The sequence below is a fragment of the Rhinatrema bivittatum genome, chromosome 8, assembly GCF_901001135.1.
Source record: "Rhinatrema bivittatum chromosome 8, aRhiBiv1.1, whole genome shotgun sequence".
NCBI lineage: Eukaryota > Metazoa > Chordata > Amphibia > Gymnophiona > Rhinatrematidae > Rhinatrema > Rhinatrema bivittatum.
In genome coordinates this window covers 209,136,130-209,163,754 of record NC_042622.1, presented here as the reverse complement: position 1 = coordinate 209,163,754, position 27,625 = coordinate 209,136,130, and the positions used below count along the sequence as shown (strand labels likewise).

The 27,625-nt window shown below is 48.7% G+C and overlaps 1 protein-coding gene across 5 annotated transcripts in view; it reads left to right on the top strand.

Moving 5' to 3' along the window:
* Positions 1-14,772: 14,772 nt before the first annotated feature.
* METTL27 (methyltransferase like 27) overlaps positions 14,773-27,625 on the top strand; it is a 58,218-nt gene continuing 45,365 nt past the window's right edge. For all 5 annotated transcript variants that reach the window (XM_029612861.1, XM_029612863.1, XM_029612859.1 and 2 more), the window contains exons 1-2: positions 14,773-14,934; positions 19,014-19,140. In XM_029612861.1, coding sequence (XP_029468721.1) covers positions 19,021-19,140 — 120 coding nt within the window. In that variant the 5' untranslated portion in view covers positions 14,773-14,934; positions 19,014-19,020. The remainder of the gene's footprint in view (positions 14,935-19,013; positions 19,141-27,625) is intronic.

Below are 27,625 nucleotides of genomic sequence, written 5' to 3'. Positions count from 1 at the left end.
CCTTCACGATTTACACACCAAGTTGTAGGCTCCTTTGAGATCCAGTTTAGAGAATATCTTGGCTCCTTGGAGCCTGTCAAATAGTTCAGAAATCAAGGGAAGGGGATACTGGTCCTTGATGGTAATTTCATTCAGTCCCCTGTAGTCGATGCAGGAGCATAAGGTGCCAGCTTTTTTTCCCACAAAAAAGAAGCCTGCACCAGCAGGGGATTTGGAAGGTCTGATGAATCCTTTTTGAAGGTTCTCTTGTATATAGGCGGACATGGCCTTAGTCTCAATTACAGAAAGAGGATAAACTCTTCCTTTGGGAGGCTCTGAATTGGGTTTCAGGTTTACAGCGCAGTCAAAAACTCTGTGTGGTAGAAGTACATCTGCTGCTTGTTTAGAGAAGACATCCTGAAAGGAGGCGTATTGTGGAGGAAGGCTAGGTAACGATGGCGTAGTGGGCATGCATATTACCGGTGAGACTTCCGCGAGACACCGACCATGACAGCCAGGTCCCCACTGGGATAATTCCAGCATGGCCCAATCAAACTGTGGCATATGATCTTGTAGCCAAGGCAGTCCAAGTACCACTGGATACATGGCCTTTTCCAATACGAGGAAGGAAATGGATTCAGAGTGTAAAGCTCCGGTGCACAGGCCAATGCCCTGGGTAATCAATGATACTTCTACAGGAAGTGGTTCCCCATGGATTGAAGACAATAGCAATGGCTTAGCTATTGGTGTGGTGGGAATCCGTAGATGTTCTACTAAGCGTTTTAAGATGAAATTTCCTCCGGCTCTGGAGTCAATGAGAGCGAGGGTCTGAAATTCTAGGCTTCCACAGGGAAGTGAGACTGGTAGAGATAATGGAGGAGTTGGAGAGGTGAGGCCTAGGAAAAGTCCTTCTGCAGATCCTAGGTCTGTCAGTTTCCCAGACAGATGGGACTGGTTTGGAAGGTGTGGCCTGTTTGGCCACAGTACGTGCATAACCCCATGCGTTTGCGAAAACGTCTTTCCGTGGAGTTAAATGACTTCGGCCTAGTTACATAGGCTCGTCCTCTTCTAAGGGAGCAGCTGGTAGGCTTGAGGCAATAGGCACAGGTTTAGGATGGTTAAACCCCAAGGCAGACTTCCAAGGACTCTTAACCTCTTGAGTTTGGTCTCGAATACGGTGGTCAATTCTCCCAGCCAGTTCCATAAGAGACTCAAGGGTATCAGGCAGATCAGGAGCCACCAGTTCATCCTTTAAGTGAGAGTTGAAGCCCTCCATGAAGATAGCACATAGACATCCAGTGTCCCAATGTAGTTTGGATGCTAAAGTCTTGAATTCGATCACATAGTCTGTAAGCGGCTTATTACCTTGCTGGAGATTAAGCAGAGCAGATCCAGCAATGGTCTGGTGAGCCGGGTCATCGAAGACAGACTTGAAAAGTTTCAGAAATCCTGGTAGATCATTCAGGATAGGATCTTCACGTTCCCATAACGGTGAAGCCCAAGCCAAGGCCCTTCCTTCAAGTAGAAAAAGGATGTAGGTGGTCTTGGAAGCTTCTGTGGGAAAGAGGGTAGGCTGTAAAGAAAAATGCATACTGCATTGGTTAACAAAGCCTCTACACATCCGTGCTTCGCCCGTGAAGCAGATAGGCGTGGATAATGGTACAGTGGTCTTGACGGTCACCACCGGAGACAGCAATTCTTTCACTGGAGTTGCTAAGGTATTCAATTGAGCATGCAACTGATTGAAGGCAGTAGCCAGGCTTTCCAGAGACTTCTGTGCTCAGTGATCCGCTGGGCTAGGCCAGGAATGGCCTGCAAGGCCGCGAGCTGAGCCGAGTCCATGGAGTTAGCAATCTGTTGGGTTTGTGGCATAGTGTGGACTCTTGGTTGCAGTGGTGAGGACTCCTCCCATGGGGTGGGGCCCCGTGGGGAACCACAGCGATAGGCTAGACTCAGAAAGCAGACACTGAGGAGGAAAGCTTTATTGTACTGCTGCAGATAGATGATGCTTGCACAGGAACGGATAGCACTGTAGTCCAGCAATATTCCAATAAGCTCAGACAGTCTCAGATGTAGATGGTCTCACCCGGATGTAGCAAGGTTGGTAGTGTTCCGCAGAGCAGGTTAAGCCGAACCTGAAGGGTGGAAATGGAGAGCTGGAACATAGAGGTACTCACAGAGAAGCAGTGCAGGAATCCTTCTTGGTAGCAAGTGAAGGAAGGGACCTGAGGTCCGTGGTGCAGAATACCCTGAGCTGGAAAGGCCCCCGAGGAGTGAGTACCTAGGAGCGCTGAGGGAGCCTGAAAAGGAAAGTAGATAAGACCCCCGAGGAGTGGTTGTCTTAGGTTAGGTAGTAGAACCCTGAAGGGTAGATAGAAGTGAGAGGCTCCCGAGGAGTGGGTGCCCAGAGCTTCTGCAGGAGCAAGGAATCCAAGCGAGCAGCTTAGAAGCGGTCAGAGTAGAAAAACTGAAGTCCTTTCTAACTCGTTGAATTGGAGCTGAGCAGAGGCTTAAATACGCGGAGGTACTGACGTCATGCGGTGGGGAAGCCCCGAGGTTTATGTATTTTATTTTATTTATTTATTTAAAATCTTGTCTATACCGTTGTTATTTACCATCACAACGTTTTACAAAACAGGTACAAATAGTAAAATAAATAGTTAAAACGTAATAGAAGTGCCAAAAATGATTCAGTTACAAAGACTTCAAATATAATGACTAATTGATGAGTTACATATATTTGTCCTTTAGATACATGTTTCATGGTTGAGTTACATGTAAATCTCACCTGCAATTTAAATTTCCTCTAAGGTTATCCCAGAGATTGAAAGGAGTCAAGCACCTAGGTTCCCGCCGTGACGTGTTGATAAGTGTAGGCAGCATGCGCGCACACGCACGCTCTAGGAGGCCACAGGAAGGAGCATGGTGGACGGGAATGCCCATGCTGTGTTGGAGACGCCGAGGGTTTCGGCACTCAGCACCGGAGGCAGCCATCTTACCCATGGAGGAGGAGAAAGAGGTGAGGCAGAGCGGTCGCAGCCATCTGTGACCGACGGACGCAACATACATTTTTGTTGCTGATGATTTCAACACCTATTGTAAAACCCAAAATGTACTGAAGCTCACTTTGGACTCTTCTTATGGAAAAGCATGATCTAAATAAACAATGATGATGAGAAGAGAACCCAGGGCAGAGCCCTGAGGCATGCCAATTGATAGTAGATTGGCTGAAGAGGAGAGCACAATAAAAGTGCAATGGGAGAGGTAAGAAGAGAACCAAGATTGGACAGAGTATCAAAATCCAATTGAGGACAGAGTATCAAGGAGCAGGAGGTGATTAACATTGTCAGGTAGGCAGCAGATAGGTAAGGAGGATAAGGACTGGGGGAGCAGCAGGACCTGACTCAGGGATTGAACTGGGGATCTGCCACTGAGCCACAAGGTTGACCCATGTTTCCTGTCTTGATAGACAGGTGGAAGATTTTGCATTTTTTCACTTCAAATCTTCCATTGGAAACAGGAGGGAATGTCATGTTGAAAACATAAAAGCAATATGATATCAAACATTAGAAATGCTCTACTGAAAGTAGCAGAGGCATTTGAAGATACCAAAGGAAAGAGAGAAGCACAATGTCTAGTGAATTACCAACCTGGACATTTTAAGTTAATCACTATCATCACCTGATATAGCAGCCTGTTTTCCATCAATGCCATCAATAAATCTTTGACATCCAGTCTGATGTTACAATTCCACACCTCAAGGCACATACCAAGTTTTTTTTACTTCCTAGGCAATACATAATGAAACTGTTACGGAACGCTAGGAGAGCGGTCCGGCTTACTAGGAGATGTGTGTTCTTGGACCACGGCTCGACTCCAGAGGAACTCCGAAGAGGTGCTGCGGCAGGCGAGGCATGCCCGAGCATGGGCTGGACAGGAGCGAGGCTGAACTGAAGACAGATGACTGGAGATATTGACCCTCCTCCAGACCTGCACGCTTTGGAACACCAGCAACGCAATGGTGGTCTTATGAACAGTCCTCCGACCGTTCCAAGCCCTTTCGGACCTGCTGCAGGGTACGGCAAGAAGCGGCAGGCCGGATGGAGGCCAGGGCAGCGAAGACCGGAACATGGAGATTCAGACGAGACTCAGGAACGAGGTACTTGGATGCACAGATGAGACTCAAGAACGAGGTACTTGGATGCACAGACGAGGCTCAGGAACGAGGTATTTGGATGCACAGACGTAGACTTGGGTAAGGTTCGAGGTATACAGAAGACTCAGGCGAGGTACAAGGCTATCAGAAGACTAAGGCAAAGCACTGGGATGAGACTGCAACGCAGCGCGCCCTACACAGTCCACCCACGGGACTGGTCACGGACCACGCTGGACTCGAAGAGCCTCTAGGCGAGATATGGAGCAATGAATGGAGCATGTCACAGAAGCTGTAGAGGTCTGCACCGAGGCGCACCTTACTCAGCCGCCAGTGGCTGGTCGCGGACCACGCTGGGACAGTACAGGTTCTGGCAGAGTCTTTGGCACGGACAGAGCAAGCACAAGGGACTCCGTAGACCAGAGAGAAGCGGCAGGCCGGATGGAGGCCAGGGCAGCGAAGACCAGAACATAGAGATTCAGACGAGATGTAGGAACGAGGTACTTGGATGCACAGACGAGACTCAGGAACGAGGTACTTGGATGCATAGCCGTAGACTTCAGTAAGGTTCGAGGTATACAGAAGACTCAGGCGAGGTACAAGGCTTTCAGAAGACTTGGGCAAAGCACTGGGATGAGACTGCGACGCAGTGCACCCTACACAGTCCACCCATGGGACTGGTCACAGACCACGCTGGACTTGAAGAGCCTCTAGGCGAGATATGGAGCAATGAACGGAGCAGGTCTCAGAAGCTGTAGAGGCCTGCACCGAGGCACGCCCTACTCAGCCGCCAGTGGCTGGTCGCGGACCACGCTGGGATGGTACAGGTTCTGGCAGAGTCTTTGGCACGGACGGAACAAGCACAAGGGACTCCGTAGACCAGAGATAAAGACAGAAGCGGAAGTCTCCCGGAGGCTTGTGCTGCAGAGGTGAGGAAGGCATTGCACCATGAAGCGCCCTACACAGCCCGCTCGTGGGGCTGGTCATGGACCACGACATGGCACGCCAGGAAGAGTGGCACGAGGAACCAGGGGTTCAGGACAGCTGGACAGGATCACGGACATCAGGATCAGGAGAAACAACATCTGGACTGGAACACAGAATACAGGATCAGGAGACAGACCTCAAGACTGGAAAACGAACATCAGGAACATCAGGCAGACATCTGGACTGGAACATGGACATCAGGACAAGACGAGGAGCTCCAACGAAGAACAGGAAACACAGGACCTTGAAGAAGAGCTGGAACAAGGACGACTCCTGGAGCGAAGGCCAGCAGGATCCCAGGAGTACCCAACTCCTTGCAAAGGCAAAGCTGGAATGGACGCTGAGCCCTTTTGTAGGGCTGAAGAGGACAACGCCCAGGGAGGGGTCAGCAGGGGGCCACACCTGGCTGGCCCTTGAAAAGCTGGAGAGAGGCGCGCGCCCGCGCCTAAGGAATCTGGAAGAAAGAAGCAAGACAGGCTGGTGGCGTCCCCAGCCACGTGGAAGGCCCAAAGGAAGCAAGGCAGACAGAGAGCAGCCCTGCCCTGTAGCTAGAGAGATGGCCGGTTGCAGGAGCGGCTTCCAGCTGTGAAGACAGAGCAGGAAGAGACGAAGGGAGGCTGCAGGCACCGGCAGGAACGACCTCCCTGCCGGGCAAGGACCCGAGCAGCAGCAGGCACCAGCAGGGACGACCTCCCTGCCAGCCGAGGACCCCGGGAGTGGCAGAGCTTGTCGGGGAGAGCCGGAGCGGCAGCAGTGGTCCCGGCCGCGAGGGAGCGCCCTCATCGGTCCGACCCTGCTGCGCAGGACCGGAGGCAGCCGAGGAAGAGCCCGGCGACGGTGGCATACTTGCTGCGAAGGTAGTCAGCGTCAGCGGCCTGACTGGCCGCAGGATGGTAGGGAAGCCTGCCCGCGCTCCTTGCGGGCAGGATCACAACAGAAACTTCCTCAAAAAATTAACCCTAAAGACAAATGAAAGTTTTAAGGGAAAATTTCTGGGAGCTGCAGGCTTGTTCCCCGGTCATTCAGTGGAACAGATGTGTTAAAGGCTTTCATCCAGTTTGTGTTTGAGGAAAGTGCTTAGTACACCCGGCCCCGTGAGTCCAGTAAGATTTGATTCCCTTCCAGCGGCTGCATCAGTTCTGCCACCTGCATTAATGCAGAATATTTCCCCACCTCCCCTCCCCCAGACACCAGATGGCGAAGGGCAACGGTAAAGCACGGCATTCAGGCAGCAAACATCCAGGTTGAGACTGACCACTGGAAAGGAGTCAGATAGCTGCACGGTCTCAGACTGCTATCGGGATTCTTTCATCCTACTGGGCTTGCTTCATCGGCTGAGTTACAGGATCGGTTCTGCACTTAGATGTCTTTCCAGTCAACCTCTCTTCTCCAGGGTATCTGCTACCCTCTGCCTCCTCCCTCTTTCGTTCCTTCTCCACCAGATCTTTCCCCTCCTCCTTTCCTTCCCCTCTCCTCCTCCCAGCCTCATGCTCTGTCTCCTCCTCTGTTTCCCAGGGGCCTGTGCCCTGAGTTTCTTTCTCAGGGCCCTGAGGTCTTTCTATGGTCACTGGCGGAGCCCTTCCTGCCGGGGATTGTTGGAGGCTGAAGAAGAGAAGTGGCCCAGCAGTGCTGCTGGCAGTGAAGTAAAAGAAGCCCCACTGGGCCAACAGCAGCAAAAGAAGAGGCCTAGTAGGGCCTCTGGTGGTGAAGAAGAAGAGGCCCAGCTGGGTCACCAGCAGTAGAAGAACTGGCCCAGTGAGGTTTCTGGCAGATTTTATGCCACCACTGGCGGAAGAAAAGGTCAGGTGGGGCCACTGGTGGAGAAGAGGAGACCCAGTTGAGCCAGCAGTGGATCCCATGCCTCTGCCGGCAAAAATAGAGAGGGAAAGGCCCAGAGTGAGAGAGTGTGCCTGTAAGTGAGTGAGCGAGAGAGTGTGCCTGTAAGTGAGTGTGCCTGTGAGTGTGCCTGTGTATGTATGTGAGCGAGTGTGCCTGTAAGTGTGCCTGTAAGTGAGTGTGCCTGTAAGTGAGTGAGCAAGAGCTTGCTTGTGTGTGTGTGTGAGAGAGAGAAAACTTGTGTATGTATGTGAGTGTCTATGTGTGTGTGTGCCTGTGTATGTATGTGAGTGCCTTTGTGTGTGTGGGAGAGAGTGCCTGTGTATGTATGTGAGTGCCTATGTGTGTGTGTGGGAGAAGTGCCTGTGTATGTATGTGAGTGCCACTGCCTATGTGTGTGTGTGGGAGAAGTGCCTGTGTATGTATGTGAGTGCCTATGTGTGTGTGTGGGAGAAGTGCCTGTGTATGTATGTGAGTGCCTATGTGTGTGTGTGGGAGAAGTGCCTGTGTATGTATGTGAGTGCCAATGTGTGTGTGTGGGAGAGAGTGCCTGTGTATGTATGTGAGTTCCTATGTGTGTGTGTGGGGGGGGGGGGGGGGGGGGAGAGAGTGCCTGTGTATGTATGTGAGTGTCTATGTGTGTGTGGGAGAGAGTGCCTGTGTATGTATGTGAGTTCCTATGTGTGTGTGGGGGAGAGAGAGTGCCTGTGTATGTATGTGAGTGCCTCTGTGTGTGTGTGGGAGAGAGTGCCTGTGTATGTATGTGAGTACTTATGTGTGTGTGTGGGAGAGAGTGCCTGTGTATGTATGTGAGTGCCTATGTGTGTGTGTGTGGGAGAGAGTGCCTGTGTATGTATGTGAGTACCTATGTGTGTGTGTGTGTGTGTGTGTGAGAGAGTGCCTGTGATTGTGTGCCTCTTGTAAACTCTGCTCTGCTAGTCGCCTTGACCACATCCTCTGGCAACAGATCTCATAGCTTGATAGTGAGATAAGTGAAAAAGTGCTTTCTAGAATTTGTTTCAAATCTGCTGGTTGTTGGTTTCATGGTGTGCCCCCTTGTTTTAGGTTTATTTGAAAGGCTAAATAACTGTCCTTTATTTACCTGCATTTAAGAACATAAGAAATTGCCATGCTGGGTCAGACCAAGGGTCCATCAAGCCCAGCAACCTGTTTCCAACAGTGGCCAATCCAGGCCACAAGAACCTGGCAATTACCCAAACACCAAGAAGATCCCATCCTACTGATGCAATTAATAGCAGTGGCTATTCCCTAAGTAAACTTGATTAATAGCCATTAATGGACTTCTCCTCCAAGAACTTATCCAAACCTTTTTTGAACCCCACTCATGATTTTATAAACTATCATGTCCTCTCAGCCGTCTCTTTTCCAAGCTGAAGAGTCCTAGCCTGAGCAGCCTCTCATCTCTCCTATAGAGATGTTCCATCCCCTGTATCATTTTTGTTGCCCTCCTCTGAACCTTTTCTAGTTCTGCTGTCTTTCTTGAAATGGGGTGACCAGAAATGCAAACGATACTCAAGGTGCAGTCATAGCATGGCTCGATCTAGAGGCAATATGATATTTTCCGTTTTATTCTCCATTCCTTTTCAGATCATTCCTAGCATTCTATTTGCTTTTTTGAGCTGAGGATTTCAACGTATTGTCCACAAGAACTTCAAGGTCCTTTCCCTGGGCGGTGACTCCCAATACAGAACCCAGCATTGTGTACCTTTAGTTGGGATTATTTTTCCTCTATGTACATCACTTTCCACTTTTCCGCATTAAGTTTGATCTGCCATTCAGATGCCCAGTCCTCTAGTCTTTTACCGTCCTGCTGCAGTTCCTCACAATAAGCTGCTGTTTTAACAACTTTGAATAATTTCAAGTCGTCTGCAAATTTGCTCGCCTCGCTCATTGTTCCCTTTTATGAACGTTAAACAGCACAGATCCCAGTACTGACCCCCTGTGCTGCACCGCTAATGACCTTTCTTCATTTGGAAAACTGACCATCTTGTCCTACTGTCTGTTTTCTGTCCTTTAACCAGTTACAAATCCACACTAGGACACAGCCTCCTTTTCCATGACTTTCTAATTTAATGAGGAGTTTCTCATGGGGGACTTTGTCAAATGCCTTCTGAAAATCCAAATATGCTGTATCATCCGGCTCATCTTTGCATGTTTATTTATACCTTCAAAAAAAAAATCTAGAAGATTGGTAATGCAAAACCTCCCTTTGCTAAGTGGAGATTTCTACAGGGATATCCATGCTGCCGAATATCCCATGTAAGTTAGCTGAATAGGTCTTATCCAGCCCATTTACCTAGACGTTTGAATATTGAGGCCCAAGTGTTTTGCTCTATATATTAGATCCCCTTATCCATTATTAATTCCAATACACCCAACCCCCCTTCACCTGCAGTTCTTTTTTTTCTTTGCTTCTCAGTGAACTTATGTAACGATATGTTCAAAGGTAATACAAGCAGGAGGCGAGAGTACAGAGTCCTGGCAGTGTGTCCTTCCTTTCTGGTCTCTGTCTGACCACTCACAGATTTCCACATCGGTCAAGAAGATAAGCTAGAATCAACAATGAGTGAGCAAAGTTTAAAAAGCAACAACGCTGCAGGAATACCTGAAATTAGCAAAATGTACTTCTTATTTTATTTATTTTTAGAGGTGCACCTTTCCAGTAGAAGTTGTCAGCTGCTTTATTTTCTTGTGCTGGGTTAAGCCAGTCCTGGTTTTAGCCCTTTGCATGTGTAAAGGCCTTCGGTCCCTTTATTGGGCAAATGTTCCTCCCATTGGAGAATGTGTTGTGGTTAAGGGTAGTGAGTGGGACTAAAACACTGGCCACAGCATAGGAGCCAACCTTTGGAACTCAACACAAATTACAGTGCCCTAGCACAGTGGGTCATGAGTGTGACTGAGCAGGGAGAAGTGGACGAGCGAATGAACCCTTCGCAAGATTTTCCTGGATATATTCCATCATTGCCTTTTCCTCAGACAGAGACAGAGGGTAAGTGTGTCCACGAGGAGGCGTGGTTCCTGGAAGGAGGTCAATTGGACAATCAAACCTTCGGAGAGGCGGAAGGAGGTTGGCCTTTTGTTTAGAGAACACGTCCTCAAAGGCCGCTTATGGAGCAGGTATACCAGAGGACATGGTAGCCAGAGGGAGCACAGGAGGTGGTGTCACTTTCTGAAGACAGGACTGGTGGCAGGTGGGACCCCACTCCACCAGTTGCAATGAACCCCAGTTGAATTGGGGAAAATGCTTCTGTAGCCAGGGGAGTCCAAGCACTATGGGATGAATGGATTTCTCCAACACTAGTAATTCAAGTTCCTCGGGTTCCGTAGTCAAGGAAATTCGGCCGGGTAACAGCTCTCCATAGATAGAAGCAATGTATAGTGATGTGTCAAGCGAATGGGTCTTTATACCCAAAGCTGAGCAAGGTCCTTGAGAATAAAATTACCTCCTGCTCCAGAGTCTACCAGAGCAAGAACTGGGAAGGATCAAGAATCCCAGATCAGAGTAACTGGTACAGATAACTGAGGGGCCAGAGAAGTTGCACCCAAGTTCAGGACCCCTACTAAACTCGGGCCAAGGAGTTTCCCGGATGGATAGGGACCGCTAGGAGAGCGATCCCAACTTGAGGGGATTGTGTGCCCTTGGGCCTCGGCACAACCCCAGACGAATCCAAGACAGCACCGAGGGTTGGCGAGGCGTGTCCCAGCATGGGCGAAGATGGAGTCTGACCCTCTGCCGGACCTGCATGCTTCTAGAAGCCAACAACACTATGTTGGTAATTGAACAGTCCTCCGATTGGTTCCAGCCCTTTCGGACCTGCCGCTAGGTATCGGCAAGAAGCAGCAGGCCGGACCGAGGATGAGGGCAGACGGGGCCTTGTGAAGACATGGACTAGAAGGCTGTGGAAGTGGATGAGGATCTTGGAAGACTCTCGATGAGACGAGGAACTTGGAAGTCTCTTGGACGAGACGAGAAGCTGGGAAGGTTCAGACATTGGCACTGTCTCTCAGGGCACCCTACACAGTCCACCCGTGGGATTGGTCGCGGACCACCCTGTCCCACTGCGCGCCCTACACAACCTGAAGAGGCTGGTCACAGACCACGTGGAGAGCGGGACAAGCGCAGAAAGGGAATCCAGCTGATATGAAACTCCGATGACGAGACTAGGTGTCATCTGGAGAACCACAGGAGCTGGAGGGTCAAGAGGACTCGGAAACACAGGAAGAAAATCCAGCTGAAACGAGACTCCAATGACGAAGCAAGGTGTCATCTGGAGAACCACAGGAGCTGGAGGGTCCGAAGGACTCGAAACAGGCGAAGGAGGAGCAAAACCTCGGAACATCAGGAAGAGAAACATCAGGAAGCCTGGAACATCAGGAAGCGAAACATCAGGAAGCCTGGACTAGGAACCTCAGGACATGAAGACATGGAACATCTGGAAACCACAGGAAGCAACGAAGGCTCAGGAAGCAGACGAGTCATGGAGCTCCAATGAAGAACGAAGACCTGACAGAGCGCTGGAAGACTAGACTTCCAGGAGGGAAGTAACTCCAATGCAAGGCAAAGCTGAAGTGTTAGAGAAGCCCTTTTATAGGGCTGAGACAGGAAACAGGAAACAGTCATCAGGTGGTAGGGATGTGCAGAGGGACACCATATGTTCCATTCAGGATTCATATTCGTCGGGGGGTAGATACGTTGCATTCGGCAAGGGGGGCCCCTGATACGTTTATGTGTTAATTCTTATTCGTCCTGGCTAAAATTAAATTAACTACAACCACCCCCCCCCCCCAAGACTTACCAAAACTCCCTGGTGGTCCAGCGGAGGGTCCGGGAGCCATCTCCTGCCCTCACACCCTGGGCTGCCGGTATTCAAAATGGCGCCGATAGCCTTTGCCCTTACTATGTCACAGGGGCTACCAGTGCCATTGGTCAGCCCCTGTCACATGGTAGGAGCACAAGATGGGTACCCGAGCCAGAGTCCAGAACCGAAGTTAGACATCCGAGTCTGGCACCGACGTCAGAGGAGATAGGAACAAGCACCAATAGCGAAGGAACTCGTTACCGAGTCGATTAGCGTAGGCCAAGGGAGGTGCTTATAAACCCCAGCTTGTGATGTCATCTATCGGAGACGCCCTGAGGTTCCCGCCATAGCGTCTTTAAAGAGAGTCTCAGTGGCGCATGCGCATGCCTAGGAAGGCCCAGAGGAGGCATGGAGGTCGGCTGTGTCCCAGCCGCCATGAGAAGCCTCGGGAGGCAGACGGCATGCGGTGGCAGCAGCTAGCCACAGCCCGGTGTTGTGTTCTGCTCCCACGGCCGTCCGCGGACGCGTCCCCCTACCTGACCGCGGCGGCGACCCACCACGGCAAACACCGGGTGAGAAGCCCCGGTCCAGTGCTGCGGTTCCCGCGCGTCAGCGCAGGCCCATGGGGGTTCTGATACGGATGGGAGCCATCCCTGCTTCCCCGGTGCGGCAGTTATAGCTTCCCCCCCGTGGCCGGAATCCAAGATGGCCACCACCATCTTAGGCGCGAGGCCGTGCCTCCTCACCAGAATTAAAGGGACCTAAACCCTTTAATTACACTCAGCTGCCTTCAGTGATCCAGAGCAGAGGAAGTATATAAGCAGGCTTCCTCTGCTCATTCCTTGACTTGGCAACTTCCATGGTTAGTCAGGTCTGCTTACTTCGGTGAGTTCTTGTGCTTTGGATCCTTGTTCCTGTTTCGTCTTGGTGTTCCTGGTTCCTGACTTCGGATCGGCAAGTGGTGATTCCTGGTGTGTGACTTCGGATTGGCAAGCGGTGATTCTCTGGTGTGTGACTTCGGACTGGCAAGTGGTGATTCCTCGGTGTGTGACCTCGGACTGGTAAGCGACGACCCTCTGGCACTTGACCTCGGACTTCTTCTTGACCATCGTCTCCAAGGGCCCGCCTAAGTCCCAGCGGCCCGGGTCCCTACAGGCTCCTCTCAGGGGGACCGCGGGCTTCCAGGGGTGAAGCTCCAGTCAGCCCTTGCACCGAACTTCTTGACCTCTCAAAGGTCCACCTAAGTCCCAGCAGTCCGGGTCCCTATGGGCTCCTCCTGGGGGGACTGCGGACTTCCAGTGGCAAAGACACACTTCCTTCCTTCGACGTCACGACTCTTCATTTGCCTGCACAGTCGCCTCTGTCTCCAGTGCCAAGGGTCAGCTGGTCACGTCTTCTGCTCCTGCCTCGCCACCCGATGGGGGAACCTACGGATCTTCCTCCTAAGGTATTCCATCCTCCCGTTGGCCCAAGGGTTCAGAAGCCTGAGCATAACACCCGGAGAGGAGAGCAGGGCTGCACATGACATGAGCTGGGTCGGCCGCAGCCTCCCACAGCCAACGATCACAACAAAGTGTCTGCCATATTTACTCTCCAGGTTCAGCTCACGAAAAAACCAGGATTCTAAGAAAGAAGCCAGCTTACGATCCTCCACTGACTCTGAGATGCCCACAAACCACAAGTTATTGCGGCGAGAACGATTCTCCAGGTCTTCCGGCCGTTCCTCCTGTCGAGCCAGGGCCCCTTGTAAGGCAGCGACCTTCATTTTCGCGCCATGCAGGCCCATCTTGCATATCAGCGATTCGCTGTTCGGCATCTGCCATATGGCGTTCAATTCCAGATAATGAAACGGAAACATCACCCAATTTGTCTGCAAGTTTTTTAAATTCGGGTTCTGGTGCCATGACCACAAGAGACTTAAGCTTGCTGACCGCCATCAGTTGGCGCGGCATCCCGAGTGGCATCCTGGCTGTCGAAGGCCATCTTGGGGGACCCCAGTTTTACTTTCTCTTTGAACTTTCGGCCCAGGCACGACGACATTGTCCGATGGAAATAAGGATCGCAGCTTAGCCAGAAATTAGTCCCATACGTGAGCAAATATTTTTGAGTGGGGAAGATCGAGATGACAGCAGGTGGTGGAATGAAAAGCCCGAGAGAGCAGCGTCTCACATCCTGCTGCCCTCACAGCATCACGTGATATCCAGAAGTTGCTGCTATTGAGCATCTCTAACTTAGAAAGACAGCTCATCTGCCTAAGTCTAAATATCACAATTTAGCCGACTAAGTAGCACCGCCCTGATCTGCCCACCCTCAAAATTCTCCGGCTAAGAGATAGTGATCTAGTGGCCGCTGAACTTAAGTGGGTATTTAACGGTTGCTAGCTAGCTGGATAATATTTACTTATCTGGCTATCTGCTGGCTGAATATTGGGCCCCTAGTGTTTAGTTTCTGTGTTAAGGACCAGTAGAAATCTGACTTATTCTCAGTAGGAAGTGTATTGGTGTTTTAGGGCCTGGTGTAATATCTGCAGTGCTGCCTTTCATCAGTAGAAATTATGCTGTTTAGTCCTGGGAGTTAGTTCTGTTTTATTATGGCGAGTTTGTTATATAGGCTTGAAATATGTATTTTATTGGATTTTGTGTTATTTCCAAAGCGCCTGGTAAGTGGAGAGTTTGTGTTGCTTTTACTGAGGTAACTCCAGAATTTGCATACTGTGTAAACCGAGAGAATACCTGGAGAAGGAACCTGCCTGGCCATAGGAAAAAAAGAGAAAGAAAGTACCTGGTGAGGAGAGAATGCCTGGAGAGAATGTCCTGAGGGCGGGAGAGGGGGAAAGACTAGAGGAAGAGAGAGGGAGAATGTTGGAGGAACGAAAGCAAAAGTTAATTCTCCGGGCCAGACAGCAAGGGGTTAACGTTCCCAGTGCATGTAACCTGATGCTGTACTGGAAGAGGTGGGTCTGTCTGCAAGGGCTTCCCACATAGGATGTAGTCTGCATCCGTCTGCCGTCTTTCTCCCTGCCTGTTGTGCTGGTTATATATGTACCAGCACGATCACCTGTACAGAGCCATGTAACTGTCTGAAATGTTTGTTTTCTATCCCAAGTAAAGAATCCTTGCACGCTGCCACAGAAAAGCTCTGAGTCATTTCTGCTTCACAGTAAGTGTTTCTCCTGGAGGCGTGGGGGATCCCTGCTGCACTCACACCCAGTTCTGACTCTCAGTAAGCAGATGGGGCCAGAGCTGGTACCAGACAAGGAGAGAAAAGTCCATTGAAGAAGACAGAGAGAATGCCTGGAGGGAGGGAGTAGGGAAAGAGTGGATGGAGGGAGGGGGAGGAGAGGGAGAGTGCAGGGAGGAGGGGTGGGGTCACTGTTGACAATTTTTGCCCAGAGCATGGCTTGGCCTAGAGCCGGCCCTGCACTCCCCAGCACATACAGAGACAAAGTGCTGAGCACATACACTGTAAAGAGACTTATCATGGGCCTGGAGCCCTGGAGATTTGTCCTTCCTTCCTCCCTTCTTTTCTACCGTTCATGCCAGGGTTTATTGAGATTAGCAAGGACTGAGCCCTGGGACTGAGAGTGATTCCTGCCTTCATGGCAAGCAGCAGAAAAAGGGCTACACATGCATGGAGATGTAACCTTGCTTTTTCCTAGGGAAATTGGAGCCATGCATCCTTGCTTATTGATCGGGCCGCTGGCATCCTCACCACACTGTCCAGTCATCGAAGGGGCATGGTGGGGGGTGCCAGGTGCCCAGGGCTCACTGTGGAGAAGGAAGGGAACTTGTCCACGGGTACTAAACAGGTCAAAGTCAGAGCAGCAGAGAAAAAGCGAACCCTAAAAGGACCCAAAAATCAGATCTAGCCCCCTGACTCCTAAATACTTTCCTTTCTTTAACTATGAACCACTTTGGTTTTGTTTTGGTTTTTTTGTTTTGTTTGTCTTTTGCTAAGTCATGTGGTCAACAATATCAAGTTTTGTTTTTATCCAGATTTATCTTGAATCAGTAGGTTGTGCTTAGTATTGTCTGCCGCAACCTGTGCCAGCAATTTATTTCTTTATTTCTTTATTTAACATTTTTATATACCGAGGTTCTGGTAACAATGTTACTAATCACTTTGGTTTACATACAACATTGAAATGACTTAAAAGTGTCTTACAGAGAACAAGGAATGAAGAACTAGGATATAACTCATTTTAAATAAATAACTCATTATGAATAAATCATTATAAATAACAGAAATCTAAAATACAAGAGACTAGGATCAAACATATAAAAAAGCGAGCAAGCGATGGCAAGAGAAAAATTGTTAATGAATCAAGGATTATTATGCCGCGGGAGACATAATGAATTGTCCAGGGTGAGAAGGTGTAAAATCGAATTCAGGCGTAAGCTTGGGTGAAGAGAATTGAAAGGAATATTATATGTATATGTATGTATTATATGTATCTGATGATCTTAAGGTGGCCAGACAGATGGATAAAGCAATGGTAAAAGCCAGAAAGATGCTTGGCTCAGAGGCAGAGGAATGGTCAGCAGGAAAATGGAGGTGATATTGCCCCTGTGTAGGTCCCTGATGAGGCCTCACTTGGAATAAATACTGAGTACAGTTCTGGAGACCGCACCTTCTAAAGGATATAAACAGGATGGAGTCGGTCCAGAGAGTGGCTACTAAAATGGTCAGTGGGGATAGACTTAAAGATCTAAACCTGTACACCCTAGAGGAAAGGTGAGATAGGGGAGATATGAGAGACATTGAAAGGTTTCATGCAGAGGAGGCGAGCCTTTTTCAATGGAAAGGAGGCTCTAGAACGAGGGGTCATGGGACGAGGTTGAAAATGGGTAGATTCAGGAGTAATCTTAGGAAATATTTCTTTACAGGGAGGGTGGTGGAAGCATGGAATGGGCCTCTCAGTGGAAGTGGTGGAGACAAAAACAGTATCTGAATTCAAGAAAGCATGGGATGAATGCAGGGGATCTCTAAGGAATAATGTTAAATTAATTGGACGGATGGGCAGACTGGATGGGCCACACGGTCTCTTTCCGCCGTCATGCTTCTATATTTCTACCGCCTCTTGCAGCCTGTGCCAGCAGCGCTTACCAGGATTATTATTTGCACTGCCTGTGTTAGGATTCCTTCCAGACTGTACGTTGTTTCTGTGCTGTTGTCCGTTTCCTCCATCTCTGGACCTTGCTCCAGCTCTAGCCCTCCTCACGCACTCATGCGCTCGGCTGCTAAACGTCACGCACTCCTCCAGCCAGCCTTCCTCGTGCAGTCCTTGGCAGTCCTAATTCCAGTTTTCCTTGTGCATCAGACTGTGCACCCTGTAATGTCATAGCCACCGATGACAGCTGTTTCCAGAGTGATATCATAAACACAGTGACATCACAAGGTTCTGATACACTGTGCAGGGTTTGCTCACTGTGCAGACGAAACCTCTGCTTTAGTATACCATCGGCTCACACCATAGGCACCAGTTCCGTTTGGTGCTTGAACATCATAGTGCAACCAAAACATAAAGAACATGACGACAGATAAAGACCTTACAGTCCATCCAGTCTGCTCCCCCACATCTTCTGCTCAGCTTTACCATTCCTTCCTCTCCCTCAGATTCTCTTGTGCTTGCCCCAAGCTTTCTTGAACTCCAACCCTGCCTTTGAATGAACCATCACCCTCTAATGCTAAACCCCCACCGTCCTGTGGTCACTAAATCCCAGATGATCACCACTACGACATCAGAAACGCTCTCCCTGTTAGTATGCAGCAGGTCCAGTATCGCACCCCTCCCCTTCCCATGTGGGTTTGTTATCAATTGCCAGAATAGATCTTCCTTGCAAGAGAATCCGGGATCCTCCCCGCTTCTACAAGTCATCGCAGTTGGGATGTTCCCGTCAGTGTCTGGCAGATTGAAATCACCTGGCAATGGCACCTCCCCTTTCATAGTAACTTTCATATCAGTGAATCAAAGAGAAGGAGAGCAAAAGGAAGTGTGAAATAAAGAGATGGTGAGAGAAAAAAAAAGAGAGATGTATTTTTTTCTGTTTTTCATCTTATTTTAACCACTTTGAGGCTAATTTTTACACTACCCATACAGTAGATGTACAATTACCTTCAAACTGCGAAAATTGCCTAAGAAAAATCACCCGCACACATTTACACCTGCTAATTTAAACACAGAAACATAGAAATGATGGCAGAAAAGGACCAAATGGTCCATCCAGTCTTCCCAACAAGCTTATGGTAATATTCCTGACTACAAATATGAATACATTTGAATTTTGAAAAGTAGGTGCATAATTTCAAACCCCTGCCTTTACCCCTAAGAACATAGCCCCTACGGTGGGTAAAGTTATGCAGGAAGTGTCACTGCGTATGTAAGTTTACCCACATGCTGACTGGGTAGTTTTTTAAAGCCCATTTCTGAGTGTAAAGCAAGCACTGCTTTACCCACGGGACTGGTTTTGAAAATTACTTTGGCAGCACAGGTGCAAATTGTTATGTCAATAAAGTTTCCAGAATCTGAATTTGAACAAATCAGTCAGAGAGAGTGAGGGGGGGAAATAAAAAGTGAGAAAATTGATGGAGAACAAAGCATGAGAAAGACGAAGAACACAGAACACGTGAGAAAGAGAGAGGGGAAACAAGGGATAGCGGCGTGAGAGAAAGAGACGACAAAACGTAAAAAGGAATGAGGGAGAACAGAGTGAAAGAGAGCGAGAGGGAGAACAGCTTAAAAAAAGAGAGACTAAGGGAGTGTTTGAGACAAAAGCAGATGAAAGAGAGAGAGAGGAAGCAGAAGGGAGTACAAATGCAGCCAGAGGAGACGTAGATGGATGGATGAGGAACAGAGGGTATAAATTGGCAAGGATGAGAGAGGTTATAGACGGATAAAGGAGAGAGGGAAGGATAAATATACGTGAGATGAAAAAATGGAGCTGATGATGAAAGATGGATGGATGAAAGAGGAAGATCATAAATAGGAGAGGCAATAGGTATGGATGGGTAAGTGAGAAAGAGAGGAATAAATCTCTGATAGAAAGTGTACAGATAGATGGGAGAGAAGGGAAGAGGTATAGTGAATGAGAGCGTAGATGAGAGAGGGCAAGATGTACAAATGAGTGAGGTAGAAAGAGGGATACTTAGGGTGAGGATTAGTGTAATGTGGGGAATAGAAAGGAATATAGTTAAGGTCTGTGGCAGACAGATTGCTAACCTCTGTGTGTTCCTGTCAGGCTCCAGATGGCGGTTCCAAGAAGAAGCCTGGCAGAGGTGCAAGAGCTAATCTCATCAGCCCATGAAGACAACACTGTAGCAGAAAAACTTCAGTTCTATGATTGCTGGGCCTTAGAATATGAACACGTGAGGAGGGCCATGAAAATCACTGCTATCATTACCACTTGCTCTTGTGCAAACCAACCACTCAGCCCCATGCAAACTGATCACAGCTATCATTAACCACTCAGTTCCATGTAAAACAATCTACAGCTATCATTAACCACTCAGTCCCATGTAAAAGCAGAGAGAATGAGCCATGTTATTCGGGTGCGACGTTCTCTGGCAGCGTGGCTCAAAACCTTCTCCTACAGCAGAGCGTTTTGCTCTGCCCATTCACGGGTTCCCGTGCGAGTACCTCAGTTGACATCAATGTTCCTCCTCAGTTGGTATGAGAGATTAAGGACTGTCACCAAAGTTACTAGAGACTGCCAGGGAGGTGGACGGGTTCACATGGCTCATTCACTCTGTTAGCTACAGAAAACACCATTTATGGTAAGTAAACTTGTTTTTTTCCATCGATAGGCTGATTGAGGAATCCCAAGCTGAGGGTTGCTGCTTTTCGAGGAAGAGTGTTCTTGTCACTGTAATAAGCAACCTGTCTGAGACAAATGATAGAGGTAGTTGAATAGGGGTTTTGGAGAACAATCAAACGGGTTGACAGATTGTCTATGACACCAGTCGACATAACAGGACTACTTGAAGGAATAATTGTGACAAGTAGAGGCTTTCCTCGAAGAGAGGAGAACCTCTTGAACAGTAGTTGGAAGGTGCAATGGTTCTTAGACTTGGCGCTTAATCTCCAAGCCGTGAAGTGGAGTGATGAGAGTAGGGGGTGTAGCAGGGTTCCTCCCTCCTGTTTCAGGAGCATCGGTTGGCAACCCAGTGCCCTAGGTGGTTGTACTGACAGCTGTACAATATATCCGTATCACAGTTGCCTCGGCCAAGCTGAAGCTATGAGGATCATCTCCACCCGATCCTGGATGGACTTCTGTACTGTTCGAGTTAATAGTGGGATTGGCGGGAATGCATAGAATAAACCGTTGGACTATGAGAGGAGAAACACATCTTGTGATGCCCTGGTTGGGCAAGGAAGGAGAGAGCAAAACCTCTCCAGTTTCTTGTTGTATTGAGTCGCAAAAAGGTCTATGAGGGTTCTCCCCAATCGGTGAAGATACTGTCGGCAACGGTTTGGTCGAGGGACCACTCATGTGGATGAAATACTCTGCTGAGTTTGTCTGCTTGTACGTTCCCTATTCTGGGCAGATATGTTGCCTGTAATGAAATGACTCATTCTGTCGCCCATTCCCATATCAGAGTCGCTTCTATGCATAGGCACAGCAAACCGGATCTGCCTTACTTATTTATGTAAAACATAGCAACTTGGTTGTCCATGCAGATCTTGACAGCCTTTCCTGTCAGAATATGTTCAAATACTTTCAAGGCCCTGTGAATAACCCTGAGCTCCGTGGTGGAACACAACCCCAGGGTTTGATCATGAAGAAGGTGCACCCCTCCAGCCCTTGGTGGAGGCGTCTGTGGTGAGAAATAGCAGGTGAGGCGGAGGCCGAAGAGGTGCTCCCTGTCTTAGGGTTGTTGGTGTTAGCCACCACTCCATGCCCTTTTCATCAAAGTTGTGATTAAAACTTTGACCAAGAGAGGTTGAGACCCTTGAGTTCACTGTCTTTTTAGACCCAACTGCAGTCTCCTCATATGCATCTGGGTGAGGGGAACCACATGGATTGCTGCTGCCATATGGCCCAGTAGCTTCAGCAACAAACGTACGGTTGTTTTGGATTTGTTCTTTAAGTGTAATGCCAGAAGTCGCAGGCATTTTACCCTGTCCTCAGGAAGGAACGCTCGCTCCAGAACAGAGTCTATCCTTGCTCCAATAAACTGTAAGATTTGTGCTGGCTGAAGGGCTGACTTCTAGTAGTTGACGAGGAAACCTAGGTCTTCTAGGCACTGAATGGTGACTTGAAGATCCTTCTGAAGATCTGGTATGGGTATGGGAAGATTCGCAAACCCTTGTGATGGAGATGAGCCACAGCCACTGCCAAACACTTTGTGAAGACTCGCGGGGCAGAAGAAAGGCAAAAAGGAAGAACCTTGTATTGATAGTGTGCATTGTCTATTTGGAAGCAAAGGTAGTGCCAGCATGAGTGGAGGATTGGGATCTGAGCATACACATCTTTCAGATCGAGATAGCACATCCAATTGCCCTGTTCAATGAAGGGTAAAATGGTCTTCAGCGTTGTCATCTTGAACTTCTCCCTCTTCAGTATCCTGTTGAGTGGATGGAGATCTAATATGGGATGCAGGTCTCCCGGCATTTGGGAATGAGGAAGCATTTAGAGTAAATCCTGTGTTGTAGCAGGAAGGTGGAACGCTCTGAATCACTTTTTGTGCTAGCAACTTCTTTGCTTCCTGTTGTAAGAAGGGAATTTGCTCAAGTTGTCTCAGCGGAAGTAGCCGGGGCAACCGAAGGGGTGCTTTGAAATGTAAATGGTAACCCTATTGGATTATCCTTAAAACATATTGATCGGAAGTAATACATAGAAACATAGAAATGACGGCAGAAGAAGACCAAACGGCCCATCCAGTCTGCCCAGCAAGCTTCACATTTTTTTCTCATACTTATCTGTTTCTCTTAGCTCTTTGGTTCTATTTCTCTTCCACCCCCACCATTAATGTAGAGAGCAGTGATGGAGCTGCAACCAAGTGAAATATCAAGCTTGATTAGTTAGGGGTAGTAGGGGTAGTAACCGCCGCAATAAGCAAGCTACACCCATGTTTATTTGTTTTACCCAGACTGTGTTATTCAGCCCTTATTGGTTGTTTTTCTTCTCCCCTGCCGTTGAAGCAGGGAGCTATGCTGGATATGCGTGTAGTATCAGTTTTTCTTCTCCCCTGCCGTTGAAGCAGAGAGCTATGCTGGATATGCGTGAAGTATCAGTTTTTCTTCTCCCCTGCGGTTGAAGCAGGATATGCATTGAAAGTGAAGTATCAGGCTTATTTGGTTTGGGGTAGTAACCGCCGTAACAAGCCAGCTACTCCCCGCTTTGTGAGTGCGAATCCTTTTTTCTTCTCCCCTGCCGTTGAAGCAGAGAGCTATGCTGGATATGCGTGAAGTATCAGTTTTTCTTCTCCCCTGCCGTTGAAGCAGAGAGCTATGCTGGATATGCGTGAAGTATCAGTTTTTCTTCTCCCCTGCCGTTGAAGCAGAGAGCTATGCGTGAAGTATCAGTTTTTCTTCTCCCCTGCCGTTGAAGCAGAGAGCTATGCTGGATATGCATTGAAAGTGAAGTATCAGGCTTATTTGGTTTGGGGTAGTAACCGCCGTAACAAGCCAGCTACTCCCCACTTTGTGAGTGCGAATCCTTTTTTCCACATTTCCTCTTGCTGTTGTAGCTTAGAGTGATGTTGGAGTCACAGTAACCATGTGTATGTTTATTGAATAAGGGTATTATCTCCAGGCAGTAGCCGTCATTCTGGCGAGCCACCCACTCTTTATTGACGGCCTCTTGATTTTATGGATCCACAGTGTTTATCCCACGCCCCTTTGAAGTCCTTCACAGTTCTGGTCTTCACCACTTCCTTCGGAAGGGCATTCCAGGCATCCACCACCCTCTCCGTGAAGAAATACTTCCTGACATTGGTTCTGAATCTTCCTCCCTGGAGCTTCAAATCGTGACCCCTGGTTCTGCTGATTTTTTTCCTATGGAAAAGGTTTGTCGTTGTCATTGGATCATTAAAACCTTTCAAGTATCTGAAAGTCTGTATCATATCACCTCTGCTCCTCCTTTCCTCCAGGGTGTACATATTTAGATTCTTCAATCTCTCCTCATAAGTCATTTGATGAAGACCTTCCACCTTTTTGGTCACCCTTCTCTGGACCGCCTCCATCTTGTCTCTGTCTCTTCGGAGATACGGTCTCCAGAACTGAACACAATACTCCAGGTGAGGTCTCACCAAGGACCTGTACAAGGGGATAATCACTTCCCTTTTCTTACTCGATATTCCTCTCTCTATGCAGCCCAGCATTCTTCTGGCTTTAGCTATCGCCTTGTCACATTGTTTCGCCGACTTCAGATCATTAGACACCATCACCCCAAGGTCTCTCTCCTGCTCCGTGCACATCAGCCTTTCTCCCCCCATCGAATACAGTTCATTCGGATTTCCACTCCCCATATGCATGACTTTGCACTTCTTGGCATTGAATGTCAGCTGCCATGTCTTCGACCACTCTTCCATCTTCCTTAAATCCCGTCTCATTCTCTCCACTCCTTCCGGCGTGTCCACTCTGTTGCAGATCTTAGTGTCATCCGCAAAAAGACATACCTTACCTTCTATCCCTTCCGCAATGTCGCTCACAAAGATATTGAAAAGGACCGGTCCCAACACCGATCCCTGCGGTACACCGCTTAAAACCGCTCTCTCTTCAGAGAGAGTTCCATTTACCTAACCCATGCTGTAAAATGATTGGTGACTCTGCCCCCCCCCCCCCAAGTGTGTCACTGTCCTAGACAGGCATCAATGGCTGTGGCTTGGGTATCTTCAAAAACCCTGTTGACTCTTAGGGGTTGTCTGCTGGAGGGGTTTTGGGGTCTACGATCTTATTGACGTGCTTTGTGTGCTGATTTCGGAGGTTTGGGCGAGGCAATTGATAACTGGGAGCTCTATATTGCATGTACTGCTATAGGATTTCTGTTGGTAGATTTCAGCCATACTTTCTGGCTTCTTCTCATCCTGTCATCCATATATCAGTTCACCAAGGTTTCACATCCCACACTCCGAGAATCAGGAGGTAGACCAAAGGCGAGACTACCCAGAACCCAGGGAGCAAAGTCCCCTGAGCAAGGCGAAGAGATGGACAGGACGGATTCCCCTCTTCTATACCAGTCTCTAACACTATTGCAAACCTCTTCGACGGGTCTCCCGTCCAATGAACCGGAGGACCCTCCAGAGCATACCTCCCCTCCTGAGGATTTCACATATCCAAAGTTTGTGGAAAAGATGGGAGCTATGCTAAATGAGGAGATCTGAAAAATCCCAGACCCCTGCAGAGAATTTTTCAGAATCTTGAAAATTTTGGACATTCCATCTGAGCCGGCAGCCCTGCCTCCTCACTCTGTGTTGGATTCAGTCCTCCTCAAATCTTGGAAGTCCCCGCACACTAACTTGCCTGTGGTGAGAAAGCTGGACTTGAAATATTTCCTCAAAAAATATCAGTGTTATGGCCCAGTGGCCCAGTTCACCTCCCACACGTTTCTGTAGTGGTTGAGTCGGCCATGAAGAGGACAAAAAAGTCGAAGCTTCATTCAAGCTTCCCCACAGGGAAAGATAATCAAATCCTGGATGACTTTGCAAAGAAAGTATTTCAAAATTCTATTCTTATCTGTCGCATTCAACATATCAGTTTTATATGGTACAGTACATGCATAAATGTTTAAACGTCTAAAGTCCTTTGTGTGCTCTGACACATGCGATCAAATCATGCCTCAACCATGGCAGGACCTCGAGGAAGGAATTTGTCATCTCTTCCATTCCCTTTATGAATCCTTTGAAACAACTTTGAGGACCTCTGCATCCACAATAGCAGCTCAAAGAACAGCTTGGTTGCAAGCAAGTTCAATCAGGGAGGATTGCTTGGGCGACAGTCTTTGGGGACAAACTCCGTGAAACAGTAGCACAGATCAAAGAACAAAATGTGGCAGTGCAGTCCCTCACTCTACTGGCAGACCAGCCCGCTGCATTTAAATGTCAATTCTCGCACTATATTTCTGAAGTGGTTGAATCGGCCATGAAGAGGACAAAAAAGTTGAGGCTTTAAGCAAGCTTTCCCACAGGGAAAGATAGTCAAATCCTGGATGACTTTGTAAAGAAAGTATTTCAAAGTTCTATGCTTACCTCTTGCATTCAACAACATCAGTTTTATATGGTACAGTATATGTCTGAATGTTTTCAACGTCTAAAGCCCTTTGTATGCTCTGACACGGACGATCAAATCATGCCTCAACCACTGCGTCGGTGCACACATGTTATAAAATATATCTCGCGCATGTGCAGGTGGGTGGGCTCTTTCACATGCGGGGGGGGGGGGATTTAATAAATTATGTGTGGTGACGCAATCAGCCTTTTTCCAAGTTCCCTCCCAGTCCCTCCAACTAAGGAGCGAACTGGGAGGGAACTTCCCTACCTAACGTTCCTCCCCTTTCCCTCTCCACCTCGACCCCTAACCCCTACCTATCTACCCCAGATTTTTTTTGTTTCAATACTTATTTCTCCTCTGGAGCAGAAGTATCTACCACATACCGGCCAGCTGCCAGCATGCGCTTCCCCAGGACAGGGCCTAAGGGCCGCTGTCCTGACCAACCCCTCCCCACCCAGACCATGCTCCCCGGCCTGCCCCTTTTGAAAGGTCCGGCACTTCTGCATGTACCGGGGGTTACATGCATGGCTGGGCCTGTTCTAAAATGCGCACAGCGCGCAAGACCTGGCCACACACGTAACTCCTGGATTTTACGCGCATGCGGGTTTTAAAATCGGGCCGTTGGTGACTATGATGAGAAGACCCGATGAGATAACCAAAGGGGATTTTGCTGGTGGGGACCACGGTCTGGGCGTGAAGGTTTGTAGTACAGGCTCGACATCTACCATGACTTCCAGGTCCCAAGATGCCCCTCCCTTAGGGGAATCACTAGGTTGCTCCCTAGCCCTGGCCCTTTGTTGGTAGCGGACCGAGGAGCCAGCAGTAGCAGCAGGTCATAGTGTGAGGAATCCTCCCTTGGAGGTTTAAGAAATTTCGAGTGCGTCATTGAAAGTGGCTTGGCCCCATGTAGAGCATCCATTTAGCCAGTATGTTCATGTGACGCCGGTGGCGTCCTTACGTTAGGTTTATGTTTTGCTTGACTCTTGGCATCGTGGATTGACACAGATGCATTGTGGGATGACGCAGGTGATTTGTAGGAGGACGTAGGTGCTTTGCAGGAGGACGTAGGTGCTTTGCAGGATAATGCAGTTGCATCGCGGGATGACACCAGTGCTGCACAGGGCGGCGCAAATGCTTCGCATCGGGGTGCTTTATGCATCAATGTATCAAATGTTTGAGTAGCCGGTATAGGTTTGGTGTGTCAATTGAGCCCTGCGCCGGTCTGCCTTGCATCGACACAGTTGGTTTTTCCATCAACAATGCCAGCATCTATGAAACACGGTCTTGATATTTTTGGACCTGGTTTCAGATGCTTTTGGGTATCTCCGCTTTTTCTGATGGCCCGAGACGTTGGGTCCTCCAAGGAGGCCCTCTTCCGAGCATCTCTTGGCCGTGGCTTTGGGCCCAGTGAAGACTGGATCAGGTGCCTTGGAGAGGGCGCATAGCTGCCTGAAAGTGAGGAGTCCCCCTCCTCACGCAACCTGGCAATTTTTTCGGCCCTCTTCCTCTGGACCCGAGGGGACCTGCAACCGCAGTCCCTGCTTGCAGCCGCAGTCCCTGCATGCATGCTCCAGACCCAGGCATAAATAGCAATAATTTTGTCTGTCTATCATGAACATGATGTGCCCTCAGGAACAGTATTTAAAACCCGGAGCCTTCTTCACCATATTCCACAATCTGAAGGAGTGCGACTGAGGAGAGAAGATTTGCGTCCGCAGGTGACGCAGAAAATAACTGAGGAGGAACATTGATGATGACTGAGGTACTCACGCGGGAACACCCGCGCATGGGCAGACCAAAAAGCTCTGCTATAGTGGAAGGTTCCAAGCCGCACCTTTGGAGGATGTCACACCCAATCAGCATGGCTTTTTCACTCGATTATATATGGAAAAAACAAACTCCAGCTATCATTACCACTCAGTCCCATGTAAACCAAAAGCCAGCTATCATTACCACTCAGTCCCATGAGCTATCATTACCAATCAGTCCCATGCAAACCAAACGCCAGCTATCATTACCACTCAGTCCCATGAGTTATCATTACCACTCAGTCCCATGCAAACCAAACTACAGCTATCATTACCAATCAGTCCCATGTAAACCAAACTCCAGCTATCATTACCACTCAGTCCCATGTAAACCAAACTATAGCTATCATTACCACTCAGTCCCATGCAAACCAAACTCCAGCTATCATACCACTCAGTCCCATGTAAACCAAACTCCAGCTATCATTACCACTCAGTCCCATGCAAACCAAACTCCAGCTATCATTACCACTCAGTCCCATGAGCTATCATTACCACTCAATCCCATGCAAACCAAACTCCAGCTATCATTACCACTCAGTCCCATGTAAAGCAAACTACAGCTATCATTACCACTCAGTCCCATGAGCTATCATTACCACTCAGTCCCATGTAAACCAAACTCCAGCTATCATTACCACTCAGTCCCATGTAAACCAAACTACAGCTATCATTACCACTCAGTCCCATGTAAACCAAACTCCAGCTATCATTACCACTCAGTCCCATGTAAACCAAACTACAGCTATCATTACCACTCAGTCCCATGTAAACCAAACTCCAGCTATCATTACCACTCAGTCTCATGTAAACCAAACTCCAGCTATCGTTA